The sequence below is a fragment of the Chroicocephalus ridibundus genome, chromosome 9 (genome assembly GCF_963924245.1).
Source record: "Chroicocephalus ridibundus chromosome 9, bChrRid1.1, whole genome shotgun sequence".
NCBI lineage: Eukaryota > Metazoa > Chordata > Aves > Charadriiformes > Laridae > Chroicocephalus > Chroicocephalus ridibundus.
Genome location: NC_086292.1, coordinates 2,192,094 through 2,207,490, shown reverse-complemented (window position 1 = coordinate 2,207,490; position 15,397 = coordinate 2,192,094). Strand labels below are relative to the sequence as shown.

The 15,397-nt window shown below is 47.0% G+C and overlaps 1 protein-coding gene across 3 annotated transcripts in view; it reads right to left on the bottom strand.

Moving 5' to 3' along the window:
* The window catches only part of ARHGEF9 (Cdc42 guanine nucleotide exchange factor 9), a 195,263-nt gene extending 180,903 nt beyond the window's left edge, over positions 1 to 14,360 (bottom strand). Inside the window, exons 1-3 of one of the 3 annotated variants that reach the window (XM_063346929.1) lie at positions 13,810 to 14,360; positions 4,771 to 4,918; positions 2,005 to 2,114 (exon numbers count right to left, since the gene is read on the bottom strand). In XM_063346929.1, coding sequence (XP_063202999.1) covers positions 2,005 to 2,114; positions 4,771 to 4,918; positions 13,810 to 14,118 — 567 coding nt within the window. In that variant the 5' untranslated portion in view covers positions 14,119 to 14,360. The remainder of the gene's footprint in view (positions 1 to 2,004; positions 2,115 to 4,770; positions 4,919 to 13,809) is intronic. The other 2 variants (XM_063346931.1, XM_063346930.1) reach the window with 2 other exon arrangements.
* Between the last annotated feature and the right edge of the window lie 1,037 nt (positions 14,361 to 15,397).

Sequence of the window (15,397 nt, the reverse complement as noted above, 5' to 3'; positions counted from 1 at the left end):
TCTCTGAGGGCATCTTGATCACCACCCAAAACCAATCCTCTGTCCCAGCGAGGCACAGGTCTTTGGCACGTCCACGTCTGAGCCAAACATCACACACAGGTCTCCGAGAAGCTCATGAGAAGCTCATTTCCCTTTCCAGTTCCACATCCTTCCTAGATATCGACACAGGGGTAGCAAAATTTCTTAACTAACCCTTCCCAAACTTTTTTGGGTTTGCTGAATTTTTGGTTTTGGTATTTTTGGTTTGCTGAAGTTTCAGTTTTTCCGCTGCCTTTGTAAGGATGCTCTAACGTCAGGCTCTGTTTGCAATCAGAAACAGGTCTGGTTTTATTGAGGTGACTCAGGACACAGACCATCTTGTTTCTCATGCGTTCAGTAGCAATACTGTGTCAAAACAGAAGAGCACTTTGGTTTCCAAGCAGGGCCTGAAGGACAGCTATGAAGGCTGCAAAACATATGGCTCCTTTTAAGAGTTAAAGAAAGTGTTTGATTAATTAAGGTAGACCAAACAGATCCATGCGCTGGTCAGCACCAGATCCTGAACATGGAAATGGCTGATATGAGTAAAACACCTGATGATATTGTGAGGTAGGGCTTGCATACTGTACAACACGATACTTCACTGCTGTAATAGCAACTCTGCAGTTGCCTGCCTTTATTCGGCCCCGGGGACAAACAGCTCTATTGGATTTGGATCATTTTATCTTCCAGGAGTTCAGATGTTCAGCATGCCTATAACCAGAACAGCCTCCCTGAGTTGAAAGAAGCTTATGTCTGGGAATCAAGGTAGGACCCAAAGGGAAGGGAGAGAAAAGGAAGGCTGAGCTCCTTGTCTGTCTATCCTCTGGCTTGTATCTCAGCCCACAAAAAAAGTCAGGAAAGAAAACGGAAGTGATGCAAGATGGCATTCCAGAAAGTCACCATCCCTACACATGTTCCCTGAAAGCCAACACCCAACGCAAGCAGGCTGGAGAAGTCGGTCACCCTTACTGCCAACTTACTGCTTCTGTGATGGAAAAACAGACACAGGGGCCAGGTCCTCCCTGGAAATCACGTCAGGAAGGCATTTCATCAGGTATCAAAGGCAAAATGAATACAATAAAGGACTGGTAAGAAAGGACAGCAACGGGGAAGGAAAGAGCCACAGACACACAACCACTGAAGGTCAGTTCCCCCTCTTGATTCCAGCAGGGAAATTCCTGGCTCTCAGATCATCCTTTGTTTTTCTGCCCTTGAGGAACAGCAAGGGCTAAAACTCTTCTGCCCTATTCACTAGAAAACGCTCCTTGCATCACGTTAGTTGCCAGCTAGCAAATCTACTGGGTTTTGGACAACTCAGAGTGACCATGGCATAACCAAGCTCTCTCTACTCCAAACGCACGGCAGAGTGTAGATGAAAAACAATCCCCCACCCAAGCAAGGAAACATATCAGACAAATGGTACAATTTTTGCCATCTTTTGTGAATTTTTCCCAAAGACGTGGACATCCCCAGGCCCACAACAGCTTTTACTTCCCCTGCTAGAAGCGTCATTCACAAAAAAAGAACAAAGTGGATTGTGCCTATATTTGCAAAACACTTTGGGAAAGAATCAGTGACGTGAATTTGTCACCAAGACGGTGCTGGTAGCAGTACCAAACCCAGAGGACACACGGTTAAACAGGGAAGGAAAAACAAAAAAATCCTCAAAACCACAGAGCAAATCCATAGGTGATCGGAAACATCACAGTTCCCTCCACCTGCAAGGAACACTCAGCCAAAGAAACGGGAGGCCCGATGCCTCTGTTAGACCATAAAGGCTCCGATATACATTGAAGGGAACGCACCTATTCTTTTATTGTTACAAAACAACTCTAATAACAAACAAATCCCACACTGTGGCTGAAGAAACCACAGATTCAGGAAGCTGTTAGTAAAGCATACTGTTAGTTTCCGAGGCTAAACATGCGGCAGGTAAATACTACCCCTGAAGCAGGCAGAGGCATATTTCAAACACCACCTTACCCTGCTGATTTGCAGCTTCTCAGCTCCAGGCTTGAAGAGGTTCCATCGACGGCCACCGTTCCTGCAGTTCCCGCGCACCTTCAGAGTCTTTGAAGCCTGTTCGTTCTCAGCTGCCAGGATAAAATCCACAGGAAAAAAAAGGAATGACAAAAGATAAATGCCGTGCTTTAGCTCAGGCTGGGGGCGGAGGCTGTTCTTTTAAATGAAAGAAACAAAATTGTTTGCAAGAGACTCATTCAACCTCTTCTTTAGAAAAAGAGAGCAGAGAGTCTATTTAGGTGCTTTATTCAGTGCTCTTGGGATACAAGAAAAATAATGCAGCTTGGATACTACAAAATCGCAGGCACAAACTAAGAGCCGAGAGCCAAATTCAGAGGTGGTGTAAACTGGTGGGGTCAGACAAGCCGGGTGCGAAGCGAGGATGCTCTCCCAGGAGCACCAGGCAGCACAAGAACCTCATCGGCACGCACCGATATTAAAAGCGCAATAGCTCCTTGGGTCATAACTGCTAACAGCACCTCTGCAGTTTGGACCTGCAGAAATCCCAGCTTTACAGTCACTGTGGCCCATATGATGCAATGCCTTGAAAAAGAAACAGCTCCTCAAACTTCTGCGGAAAACAAAAATGGAAAAGTCCGTAAAAGCTGTTTTTCAAAGAAACTGGGCTACTTCTCACCCCAAGCATTTCAGGCCAATCTCTCACAGATGCAATTCTGATCTAGCTTTAAGCAATCTATACCATTTACACCAAATCTCAGCCTGGCCTTACAGATGGTACAGAGCCAAGCGCAAAACAGCTTGTAAAGAAGAGGCAAGTGGTGGAGGAGGGCTGGCAATTCACCTTTCAGAATTAAGCTCTGCTTTTCTAATCAACCCAAACGTTCAGCTCCCCATCCTATCCCCCTCTTTTGGGGGCAAAGTTGCTATTCTGTATGAGACCGGGGTTTTTCCCTCCCACATTCGGCAAGTTTAGATTTTAATCCCTTCCTCTGTCAGACTCTTTACACCCCCCAGCCTGGAGTGACAGCCTCTGGGAGGAAGGAAACAGAGGTGACCACCTCTGGTGCCCCCCCAGCAGCTGCCAGCACAGGCTCCTGTCAGCAGGTGCATGTGGTCCGGGCAGGTGCTTCCATGTGCCTGGGTATGCACACACACACCCAGGGGTGCTCCCATCCCCTGGAGGCTTCTCATCCCGTTCATGGAGAAAGGCACCTAAAGAAAACAGCCAAATTCTGGAATTCTTCCCTGAAAGATGAATAACTAATTTTCCTGATGCACCTCTAACCCAGGCAAAGGTCTCAGACTGCGTCTGTCCCAAGGGGTTTGAAACCAGATACCAAAGGGTAAATGGTCCCAGGCTTTGGGAGAATGGAAATACACACCCCTGCTCCTGGGGTTTAGGTCACCTTTACCTTACGGTGGCAAAACAGACACACACACACACACTACGTGCCCCCTGCCCCCAAATCGAGTAGGTGGGGACTCTGCTCTGCCCAGGACAGCAGCGCAGAGTGCAGCAGCGCTGGGACCCTGCTGCAGCCCCGGCATGGCTGGGTGGGCAGCAATCCTGATTTTCTTCCAGCGTTGCTGGGAGAGAGATTGCACTGAGACCTATTTCCCGAACGCAATGCTGACGCAGGCAGCCTGCTGTTATTTTTAGCAACACGCGTTTCACTTTCTAGACTCGCAGAAAATCAAGCTGCAGTGTGAGTGCCGATTATAGCAAGAGGCTGCTACCAGGCTCCAGAGGCAACGTGCCGACATAGTAGCACTCAGGAGCAACGTGCAAACACAGAAATGCTCACATTTTGAGAGCTGCGTGTGTTATTTCCCATGTGCTAGAAACGGGTGCACCCCGACAGAAGAGCCATCAATTAAAAAGGCAGCCGCTTTGCCGTTTCCTTCCTAGTTCTTCTTAATCCTGATGTGCTGCCACCATCCATTAACTGCTCGGATCCCCCGGGTGCTCCTGAGCAATGCCAGCACAGGCTGGCTGCGCTCCCGTACTTGCCCATTGCTAAATCACAGGATTCTTGGTGTTAGCAGCATCCCTTCAGGAAATAATTTCCTTACTCTAATTATCAATCTTTTTAATTAGAGGTTCAAAAAATGATGTCAGCTATTCAACCATCAGCCTATTCACCTGCCAACACAAGACCCTTCCAGCAAATACATTCTGTAGTGCTTTCCATGTTTGACCAGGACAAATGAGAGTTACATTAATCAAGTGCTGCAGAGGATAGATCATCACAGCCGTTGGCTCGTGAGATTCTCTTCTTGATCAGGAAGAGTACTCAAGCGCAGGAGAAAAAAACTTCACCTCTTGCTGTGTTTCCAAACAAACTTCAGACTTGAGTTATGATCCCAGCATCCATCACCACTTGCCACCTCCGAATGGCAAGTGCTCACAACAAAGGCTGGTAAGAGGACAGAAAGCCAAGACGAAACTACCAAATGAAAACATACTGTTGCTGAACAGCTTTTACACCTTACGTGCCTATCTCTTCATCTTCCTGCAACCAAATTATAGGGACTGTGTTCAGAGATATTAAAGAGACAAAATAGCCTTATTTCACAAATACACTGTATACAAAAAGATCTTATTAGCTAGCAAGAAACTCCTCAACCTGTGGCTATCAGAGCTCCCTCACCTGGCTCCCAGCCACACTTCTGACTTTTCAACCCATGCTGCCCTTAGCTTGCTCTGCAGGATGGGTGAGACCAAAAAAACAAGCCTGGGAGGAAAAACACCTCAAAGCTACTCACCGCGTCTTCTGAGCAAGTGCTGCATGCGCCCTCCCACCTGGTCCAGCCCCATTGGGGTGCTCTGGGAGAGGGGTTCGGAGCGGCATCTTTCCACGAGGACTTTGAAGGGTGGTGCTTGCGGGGATGGTTGAGAAGGATGAGACATCGGCTGGCAAGAAAAGGGTCAGAGAAGATTTTTACCAATACATGTCAAACCTCAGACAAAGCAATCACAGAACGTGTAATGACACATATAATTTTCAAGACAGTGTAACACACCTTATGCTTTCTCATTGCAATCTGCACCTGCTTCTTTTTTTTTTTTTGACTGAAAGATGAAGACTTGCTGACGCTGGTGTTGGAGTACCCTAATTCCCATTGCATGGGGCTCGTACCTCAAGCACAGCTCACAGTGTTTAAGTCCAACAACTTCCAGTGGCACTTTAGCCTCCGAGGCACTTCTGAGAGTAACACGTGATGAAGACTTCTGCTTTCTGCGCAGCATTTTGTCTACTCTCACATTACCAAGACCCAGCAAGAGCACACACAGGGAGTGAACTAGCTGGTGCCGAGGACCCAGTACTAGCTAAAATATTTTGGGTTGGCTTCACAATGTGCAGCGAGGGCTGGCTGCATTCTAAGGGACAGCAAACCAGCAGCTAAAGAGAAAACCTGGTTGGCAGGATGGGGCCTCACCCCCCAGCCCCATGCCACAGTGCGCAAGCAAGAGACCAGGCCAGGTCTGGAGATGGTGGCCAGGCTCAGCTAGATTTCAGATCATTAGGCACATTCATGGTGATGAAGCAGGTCCAAGGTAAAGCAGGTGAGTCAGTTTGCAGATCAGGGTCAGACAAAGCCCTGCAATCGTTGGGCAGGTCCATGGTGGTGAGCCGGCCCCAAGGTCAAGCCAGGAAATCAGGCCCCAGGTTGGCGTCTATCTAGCCCAGCAGGGCCCATGGCCAGGCAAAGGCACAGCTGTGGCTGCGCTGGAGACCAGCACTTCTCCCATGGTGATCAAGGAAGGACTGAGCACCCAAGGCAGAGCTTAAATGGGCTGCCAGGCCCATGGGTATGGTGTGGGGGCCCCAGGTGAGACTGCTTAGGGTCTTTAAGGGCAATTAGTGCATTCAAAGCACAGTGAAGGTGGACAACTGGGAGGTCTGCTTCAATGGGCGCTTCTGAACAGAACCAGGAGATGCGTCTTTTGGTGGCCTACAGGAGACTGTTAATTTCTGGATATTTTACCAGGTTACAGCTATCAGTCACCACTGGTCTCCATGTATGGCCATGCTCAAGAGACATGTAAGTGAGAAGTGCAAAATGGAACAAGATTTTTCAGAAACACCTCCACCACTTGAAAGACATAGTCGTAGAGTAGAACAATGAGTTTGCAATGGTGAGGATTAGGAGAACAGTCTGTTTGTGTGTGCTCATCCAGCAGCGTAATAATAGGATCTGCCCATACTATTATAAAAATAAAAGTTACAAGTTCTTAGAATAAAGTTGGGATACCCATCACAAACAATTCCTGCAAAACTCAACAGTCTTCCTGATAATGAAATCCATGCAAAAATGAATTAAATTAGTAACAGGATGTCATTTTCCTCATTCCCAAAAATCTTAACAAAACACTCCCTTCCAGGTATTTCCAGAGGTCATATAAGGTCTTTTCCAATTCCATAAACAGAAGGTTACAGATGGCCTACGAAGAGGACAGGAGGTGAATAAATATAACAGCATTGCTATTATTGCTGTGCTGCTGGAATCATTGGGAGGGTACAGAGAGCCTTCCGGGGAGAGAAAGGACTTTTCGTGTGTAGATGGACTTGAATCACTTTGGTGGAATACATAACTGCAAAAGAACATACCCAGGCTACAGACTGTCCTCCTTCAAAAGCCAAGTCTTACATTACTTAGCTGCTAACACAGGTCTAATACAAATGCACAGACCCTCCTTCAACCCAGTATCTGTGATATCAAGTCTATAAGCATGGCTGCTTTTCTTTCAAAATACTTCCTACCCACCCTACATCTTCTCCTAGTGGCTTCTGGTGTGACTGGGGAGATGTACCTAGCTGCTTGCAGATGTGGCCTGGCTTTGCGTTGTACCAACTCCACCAAGGACCATCGGCTTTGAACCATGCTTTAGTCCTTTATGTTGCCCTTATGAATTTTTCTAGGTCTTTCCCCAAAAGACGGGGTTTTAGCTTATGCCATGAAACACAGGTAATATTCCCCGCTGATCAAAGCAGGTCCAAAGCCCTGCTACTGTGCTAAAAGGCTAGCTCCCACTCGCATTGCCCAGCATGTGTAACGCTTGCTCTTTACAGCATCACCGTTTGGACCAGAACAGGGTCCCAAGGCACCCATTGCACACACCCACCCAGCTGGGCACGATGCACCGAACGGGGTGGGTCTGCACCTTCCTCTGAACATCTGTTACGAGGTCCCAACCACAACACTGCCTTCTACACTGTTTTCTCTCTAAAACAGCGTAGCACTGTTTTAGTGCTAGCACCTACCACCACAACTGGGTTTTTTTCAGTTAATATAGTCTGCCTCGTCTCCAGCGAGAAGACAACTTACAGGCCTTGCCAGGTTTCAGGTGGTTCAAATGCAAGGATGGGGCAAATCACAGCACTTAAAAGAAAACAGGGACCTCGCTCTCTGAAAATGCCCAGGTACATTTTTAGCAAAACTAGAACAATTGTTTTTCCTGAAAGATTCACAGAGAAAAGCACAAATTGTCACAGTAGTTTCTCTGAAAGCTGACTGATAACCACGTCTAACAAGACACGTCCACTCTACCAACAGCCTACGAAATATTACTTGAAACAGTGAGATACTTGCAATTGATTGAAGCACCCATACAGTGGTAAAATACCCCAGTTACACCTTAATGTTGGGTGACATTAATCCAAAGAATGAATTAGCATTTATAGCTAACTGGAGAAAAACATTGGAGTTTCCCTCACTATTTCAGGAGTAAAAGACGCTGAAAGAGACAACTTGTACAGCGATATTTTGCAGAATGGAATTTCTTTTAAAAAAAAAATAAATCACATTTCAAACTCCTACTTTTCATTTTATTCTCTGTGACATGTGACACCATGGAAGCCTTGTGTATAATCTTAAGAGTCAAGAAATCAGCAGAAAAATCAGTTTACAAAGGTCAGAAGAAGAAAACAGGAGGGCTCCTCACTGGGAGATTTCTAGCCTCAATTAGAGACAGACTTGTCATACTTCCACGGCCCTGCTAATAACTGGGTGCCTCTTATGGTTTAGTCTATCTATTCTCAAGACTTCAGCAGCCTCCGTTTTCACTGATGTGCTATTATCTTTATTTACAGACGAAGAACGAAGCGGACAGGCTATAATTACCCCAAAGGCACAGTGGGAGTCTGTGGATGAATTAAGGCTTGATCTCCCATTCCCTGCTCCCAGCACCGTGTCCAGTGACCCGGTACACTTGACGGGATAACAACTGGGAGGAGGCAAAAGCCAAAGAAAACCTTCCACCCAGAGAAGCTTTGGACACATAGTCCCTTAGCACATAGGCCAGCGATGCCCAGAGGTCCCCATTCATATCACTGCTCTGATGGCACCAAGGATGGCAGGAGGTGGCCTGTTGTAACTTTGAAGCTGGGAACCAGATGAAAGCAAGACCCAACAAGTATTTTAAGAAAACATGTGGAAATCTGAATTATCCATGTGTTCAGTGGCTGGTTATATATACATGTAAAGCCTATCAGCTTTGCAAACTCAACCTGCCTTTCCCTGACAATGCTAAAAATATGTTTCCCAAAAAAACCCTACCCCACTATAGATAGCACTAAATATAGGCTTCAATTCAAGATTTTGCTAGCACCTCATGGTTATTAAAAATACGAAAATCTGAACAGCTTGGAGATAGGCTTTAGAGGTTTTGTCTCCTCTAAAAATAAGATGATTGTCAGACATAACCATATTAAAAGCCATAAATACACAGAATCTTTATTCTGCAACTAAATCGTACCTCACTACAGACAGAAGTATAGTGCTCTTTTGGCAACGTCAGGATTTAGAAAGTACTATTTCTTGATGTGGAAGGACTATGAAGTCTTTTGTAAGCACAACTACCAGCAGCTGGCTGAGACACAACCCAGTTTACTGCCACTAACCGGGAGATGAAGGGAGCTCTGAAGATCAACTCTCAGAAATAGCCTTTTCCTGGTTAGTGTCATTTAAGAGAGTGGGGAGGGAAAAGACAAATTGACTCCGCAGTCCCACTTCTGCAGCTGCTCCCAAAATATTCTGTAGCAGAAAGACACTAAAACAATCTCAAGCTAAAGGTCACTGCCAGAACTTGTTGCACATCACTTGCAATTCCTCATCAAACACAGAAAAAGAAAGGTGCTGTGTCTTCCTCTTGTGAAAAGGCACTTGCAGCTGCTGCACTAAAGTAAAACTCCAAACCTGTGGGAGGATCTGAGATATGCCCCAGCTATCAGATCACAAATCTGCAAGCGCATCCTCTGGCATGTGCACACTCAGGCAAATCAGTAATCCCGTGCTTCCAGTTAGACCCACCACACAGGGAGAGTCGGATTTTCCCACACTGAGCAGCGCAGTGTGCAGCTATTGCACAGGATTCACAAAACCAAGTAACGCCGTGAAAGCACCAATCCTGCACCATCGACACGGGCCGCTCCACAGCAGGGAGCGCCTTTATGGCACCTGCAGGTTGGCTCCTACGTACGGGACTCAGAAACAAACTCAACAGCTGCTCAAGAGAAACATCTGCAACCATCTGCCACGATGCTGAGAAGCAAGTTTGATCAGACAGCCCCTTCCAGGGCTCTGAAATCAAACTGGCTGGGAAACCTGGGACATCCCGGGTCGGCCTGGGACCTCATCCTATGGGACAGACACCTTTTGCCCAGGTTGACAAGCCTGTAGAACTCTCATTTTCACACTTCTGGCAACCATAATCCCCCCAGAAAATGGCATCACAAAACCAAGTGGTGTCTATGTGCAGCCACAACAGCCAGCAGCAAGCTGCAGTCTGGAAACCTTTTGGAGATAAAATTCAAAATCCTACGGAAAAGGATAAGGTTTTCTGTTCCGTAAAAATAAACTCTTATTTCACAAGTAAGCCAGCAGAGGGCATAGAAAGACTGCAGTGAAAACCCTCTGCTCCTTCACTGCAAAAGTGACACAAGCCAAAATGCCCTGCAGTGCCCAGGCCCTGCGCCTGTGCCCCCGAGATGAGCAGGGAGGACCTCTCTGCCAGCAAAAAGCCTGAATCAAAGTTTCTAGATCCTAAAAACTCTAAACTAATGCCTGAAATACAAAGTCAGATGCATATTTTGCAACCTTTCCTCATGTCATTCCCAAAGGAGGTATCAAATCCCCCACAAACCCTGTCCAAGGACACATCAGGTGGTTTGAAACCCCGACGGAAAAGCCGGAACCGCAAAGTAGCCTATGCGGTATCAAAGCTTCCTTCCACCTAAGCAGCACCTCAAGCTACTGGAAGGGGTCAAATACAACTTCTGGGGCTATGCCTGACTCCCTGCAGCTGCATTCTCCCTGCTGGGATGCTGTGGTGTTTATAGAGGTGGGACGAGGATAATTCACTTTCGTGGGCACAAGGGAAATGGAAACTTTTACGGTTTGCAATTGTTCAAAACCTAGTAAAGCCTCCATACCATCTTTCAGTTCATCTGTCTCTCAAAATAAGGAAGGTGTTCTCATTCCAGAGTCACAGCAGCGTGAATGGTGAAATCAGTAATTCATTTCCCATCGACAATCTATTTTGAGCTTCACTGTTCTTTCAATTCTTCAAAACGTTTTTATCTCCACTGTTTCACAAGTTCCTGGAACAAACGTGAATTTAGGATGGGGTCTGAAAGCAACTAGGCAGGAGCACAGTTAGAGAAGTAAATGGCTTTCTACCTTTCTACAGCTGCTCTTATTAAATGCTGATGCAATGTTATTTCCTTTACAGCGTGAAGATCAGATCCTATTGAGCTGTTACTTGCCTATAACATCACTCAGCTCCTGCCCAAAGACATTAAAATTTTAAAAGGCGAGACTAGGAAAGCAAGAAACAGGGTCTGCAGGAGAGTAGAGCTAAACAGATTTGCTGTACTGCTAGGACCAACGTGCAGGTGCCCTAAATCCCACTCCAGCATCCTTTGTGTTACACCAGCCTCAGTCTCTTACACCATCTCCTAACAGGTTTGGGCAGAGAGCCTCCGGGAGAGCTGGTGCTTTTGTACTTTTTGTGGGATAATGTGTCGGTTCTTTTAAAAATATTTGCTTGAGCTATTTCTGCCGTACACTGCTAGCTCACTTTAAAACTGCCGGAGCGCTGGCTTACAGCAGCTGACCAAGCCAAGCCACCCCGTCCTGGCAGCACCTTCTCCCTACTTGTGGTTGAGCACTGCACTTGAAATACAAATCCTTCAATTAATTCCGAGCAGCCTGGTGTGGAGACAGGAGGGCCAACAACTGTCCTGCGGAACAGGTGCCAGCAAGGAGCTGGATTTAGCCCTAAAACAATAAGAGGCTGGACTTTGCTGCTACTGACACGCTCAAGCTGAAGTTATTCCTCTTGCATGTTTATTTTTGGTAAAACGTTTCTGAGTGCCGCTCCCTGATGACAGATAGGCAAGCAAATCCCTTGGGTATCCCAGGACATTTGTTACGGGAGCTGCTGGCGGACTCTCTCCGACTGTTCCTATCCAAGAGTATCCCTCCTTTAGCCTCACTCTTGACTGCTCTGGGATTGATGCTGCCGCCAGATCCCTGTGCATTTCCAAATCTCTAGTCTGAGTTTCTGGGATGCAGAAGGTGTTTACAAACCAGGGCAGGCTGTACACTTTCCCTTCCATCCCGCTGCTGCAGCAGGCCTTCCGTGAGGCCGGAAGCCACGGCAGTCCGGAGGTCGTACTGCTATCACCACACTCGACGGGAACTCGGGGGAGGTTTCCTGTCCAGTTATCTCAAGCACCATATTTAAGTTTCTTGGTAATGTTTGTAAGCTGCAACAGCTGAGCTGAGGCTTACCGCATCTCCTGTTCACACAGCTGAAATCGCTCAGATTTTGCCCTGAGAGCTCTGCGATGAGGCATGCGGCCACTGCCCTCAGCTAGCGGAGATGTGGCTGCTCTGGGAAAAGAGTGCCAATATTTTCCTCTGCTCCACTCAATCCTTCCGTGCCTCTGTTATCTTGCTCCTGCCCAGAATACTTTCAGTTTGGTCCCTGCGAAGGGATATCAAACCACAGCCCTCTCATTCAGCCTCCTCCTAAAAACATTTCTTCCAGAGACCACAAGAAGTGACTAACCGCTATTCACCCCACTTCAGAAGTGCCTGGAATCACACAGCGAGCTGGCGGGTTTTTTTGTATTACACAAAATGGAGCAGAAAAACAAATCCAGGAATAACTAACAATGGTAGTGCCCATTTTAGCTGGGAGTCAGAAGTTAAATTTTTTTTCCCCTGGTATTTCTAATCTGCTGACAATTTTCAAACACTTCCCCTCTTGGCTCAGAAGTTACAGTGACCCCTTTTCCAACAGGGAACAATGTCATCACCTCTGTAACATCCCTGGTCTCTCCAAGCCCAAAAGGAAAAGAGAAAGTTTTTTCACAAATTGACCCAATTTCCCTAACTGTCACCTTAAAAAAAAAAAAAAAAAAAAATCAAACAATCCTTTGAGCCTCAGCTAATCAGCGAGGACCCAAAGAAAAACACCTGGGCTTCACACTGGGTCCTGCCACAGCTCGTCCACAAACCTGCACCAGTTCCACAACTGGCATGGAGCGACATGAGCCTCAACAGACTCTTTGGTGGCTGAGCAGAGCACAGAACTGCCTCTCCGGTGAGACACAAGGCTGGGGCATGCGGGCACAGCTGATACGACTGCTACTGCTCACAGATTTCTGCTCCACACAGAGAGGCGCGTGCGCAGGTGCTACAGTGATGGGCTGAGAGTTAATGGGAGAGTCTGTCAGCTTCAGGAGGCCCTTCCTCATTCTGCATCTATGCCTCCCTCATCCATGGGATTTCTCAAGTTTCCCAATGTTAAGCTGGACAATACAGATTTGTACTACCTAGAACCTAGTCCAGAATGCAATGTCCACTTAGATGTTTTGACAATTTTAAGGGCTTTCAAAGACCTGCTTATAACAAACAGGAATGCATTGCCACAATTAGAGACACCGCTGTCGCCCACCTTTCACTTCAGACTGGGTATTTAACATCCCAAAGTGCTATGTCATTTTGTGTTGACACAGATGCAAGGCAGCTTTGACCAGACCCTCGCTCGCCACGTAGTCACATTAGGAAGGCATTTTGCCCACAATATACGCCCAGCCCCTGAGCAAGGCTTCCTGCTACAGGCTCAGCACCAAACTATTGAGGCCACACAGCTTCTGACAGGTTTGGAGCAGGGAGAGAGCTCATTTAGATCTGCCAGAGAAATGATCTGATGAACTTTACAAGACATGGGCTTTTTTTTTGCGTTCCTGTTCTTGCACTGTGTGCCTAGAACACCACTGTGTTCTAACCAGCATCACCTAATAAAAATCAACCACCACCACCCCTACTACTTTTTTAGGTAAGAAAACACAAGGACCATAGTGCAACTGCTGAATGCCACGTGGCCACAGCACACTTCAATACTCTAAATTTGTCAAAAGCCCTCTTCTTACAAGTTTCTACTTCAAATGAACTAAATCCAGAGAGTAAAAAGATTAAAGATAGTGCCTAGAAATACATAAACTTCTGCTACAGCCTTCTTTTAGAGGCACTGTCACAAACAAATGGCCAAAGGGTCATAGGAGGCGCAGCTCTGGAGCTTTACACTAATAGCTATAAGGATATGCCAGTTAACTGCCTCCTCTCGGATTGATATAAAAGCTGTGTCTACTGCCATAGTTTATATGACACTCTACTTAACTGAAAATCCCAACGAGGGATATTTAAAAATGCTTTCAAGTGCAAACCATCTTCATAAGATGTATAACAGTATGGTCTTATTGAAAACATTATAGTAAAAGTTACCCATACCTTTCCGTTTTTGAGCCGTCCGGAGGAGACAATTCTAGAGACGTGCACTTGGAACGGACGGCACTCGTCGTTACAGTTAAACTGGTCCTCTGTGTCCGTTAACTCTACAGAGCTTTGTTCTACAAATGAAGTGGTCCCGCGCTTTTTAATGCGGCCATCCGTCTGCTCTAAAACCTGCCCTTTAACTGTCGCACATTTTAAAAAAGTCACTACAGAAAAGTCAACATCAGCAACTGGAGAACAGCCCAGGTCTGCAGCATCCAGATTATTCACAGGAAGATCTTGAGAACGTAGCAGGTCCCTATCCATGACCTCTGTCTTCCCCACAGTACTGCCAGTGTCTTGAATCTCTTTAGTCAGGGTTGTCTGTGGAAGTTCAGTCAGACCCTCAGTCACTGCAGAAAAGTCACCATCTGCAGCGGGAGAATGGCCCAGGTCCACAGTGTCCAGATTACTCACAGGAAGATCTTGAGAATGTGGCAGGCCCCCACCCACAACCTCTGTCTCCTCCAGAGTACTGCCAGTGTCCTGAATCCCCAGCTCACCTCTAGACAAGTCTTGCAAAGACAGCTCAGGATTTCTCAAGTCCTGCATATCCTGTTCTGTCTTTGAAAGCTCCTGGGCCACTGCTGGAGATGGATCCACCTCTTCAGCAACCGCTGGAGCACAAGCCACATCCTTGGTATCAAGTTTAGCCAGGGTCATCTGTGGAAGGTGGATCAGAGCCTCAGTCACTGCAGAAGAATCACCATCAGCAGGTGGAGAACAGCCCAGGTCTGCAGCACCCAGATTATTCACAGGAAGACCTTGAGAACACGGCAAGTCGCTGCCCACAACCCCTGTCTTCTCCAGAGAACTGTCTGAGTCCTGAATCCCCAGCTCACCTCCAGACAAGTCTTGCAAAGGCAGCTCAGGATTTCTGAAGTCCTGTGTATCCAGTTCTGTCTTTGAAAGCTCCTGAGCCACTGCTGGAGACAGATCTGTGTCTTTGGCAACCACTGGAGCACAAGCCACGTCCTCAGTATCAAGTTTAGTCAGCGATGTCTGTGGAAGGTGCATCAGAGCCTCAGTCCCCGCAGAAAACTCACCACCTGCAGCTGAAGAATGGCCCAGGTCCGCAGTATCCAGATTATTCACAGGAAGACCTTCAGGACATGGCAGGTCTCTGCCCACGACCTCTGCCTTCTCTGGAGTACTGCCAGAATCCTGAATCTGTTTAGTCTGAGTTCTCTGCGGAAAGTCGATCAGATCCTCAGAGGCGTCTTTAGTATTTAGCTCAGTGAAAGAGTCATCTGCGAGCTCTGGCAGGTGGGAGACGGATGGTTCTGGCCCAAAGGGGGCAAGTGATGTTTCATTAAGTCTGTCATTCTCACTGCCCAGGGCAGAGGAACCAATGTCTTGCACCACTTCTGTGGTTTTGCAATGCTGCATGGGCTCCTTCCCCACCAAACTCTCAAAGCTCAGATTGTCCCACGTGCCTGAGTCTGGAGACTGCAGACACGCTCCCACAGTGCAGAAGGCTCTTGCACTCTCGTTCTCAATAACCAAGCCCTCTTTGTGGGCGGCAACATCCTGCTTCCAGCTTCGA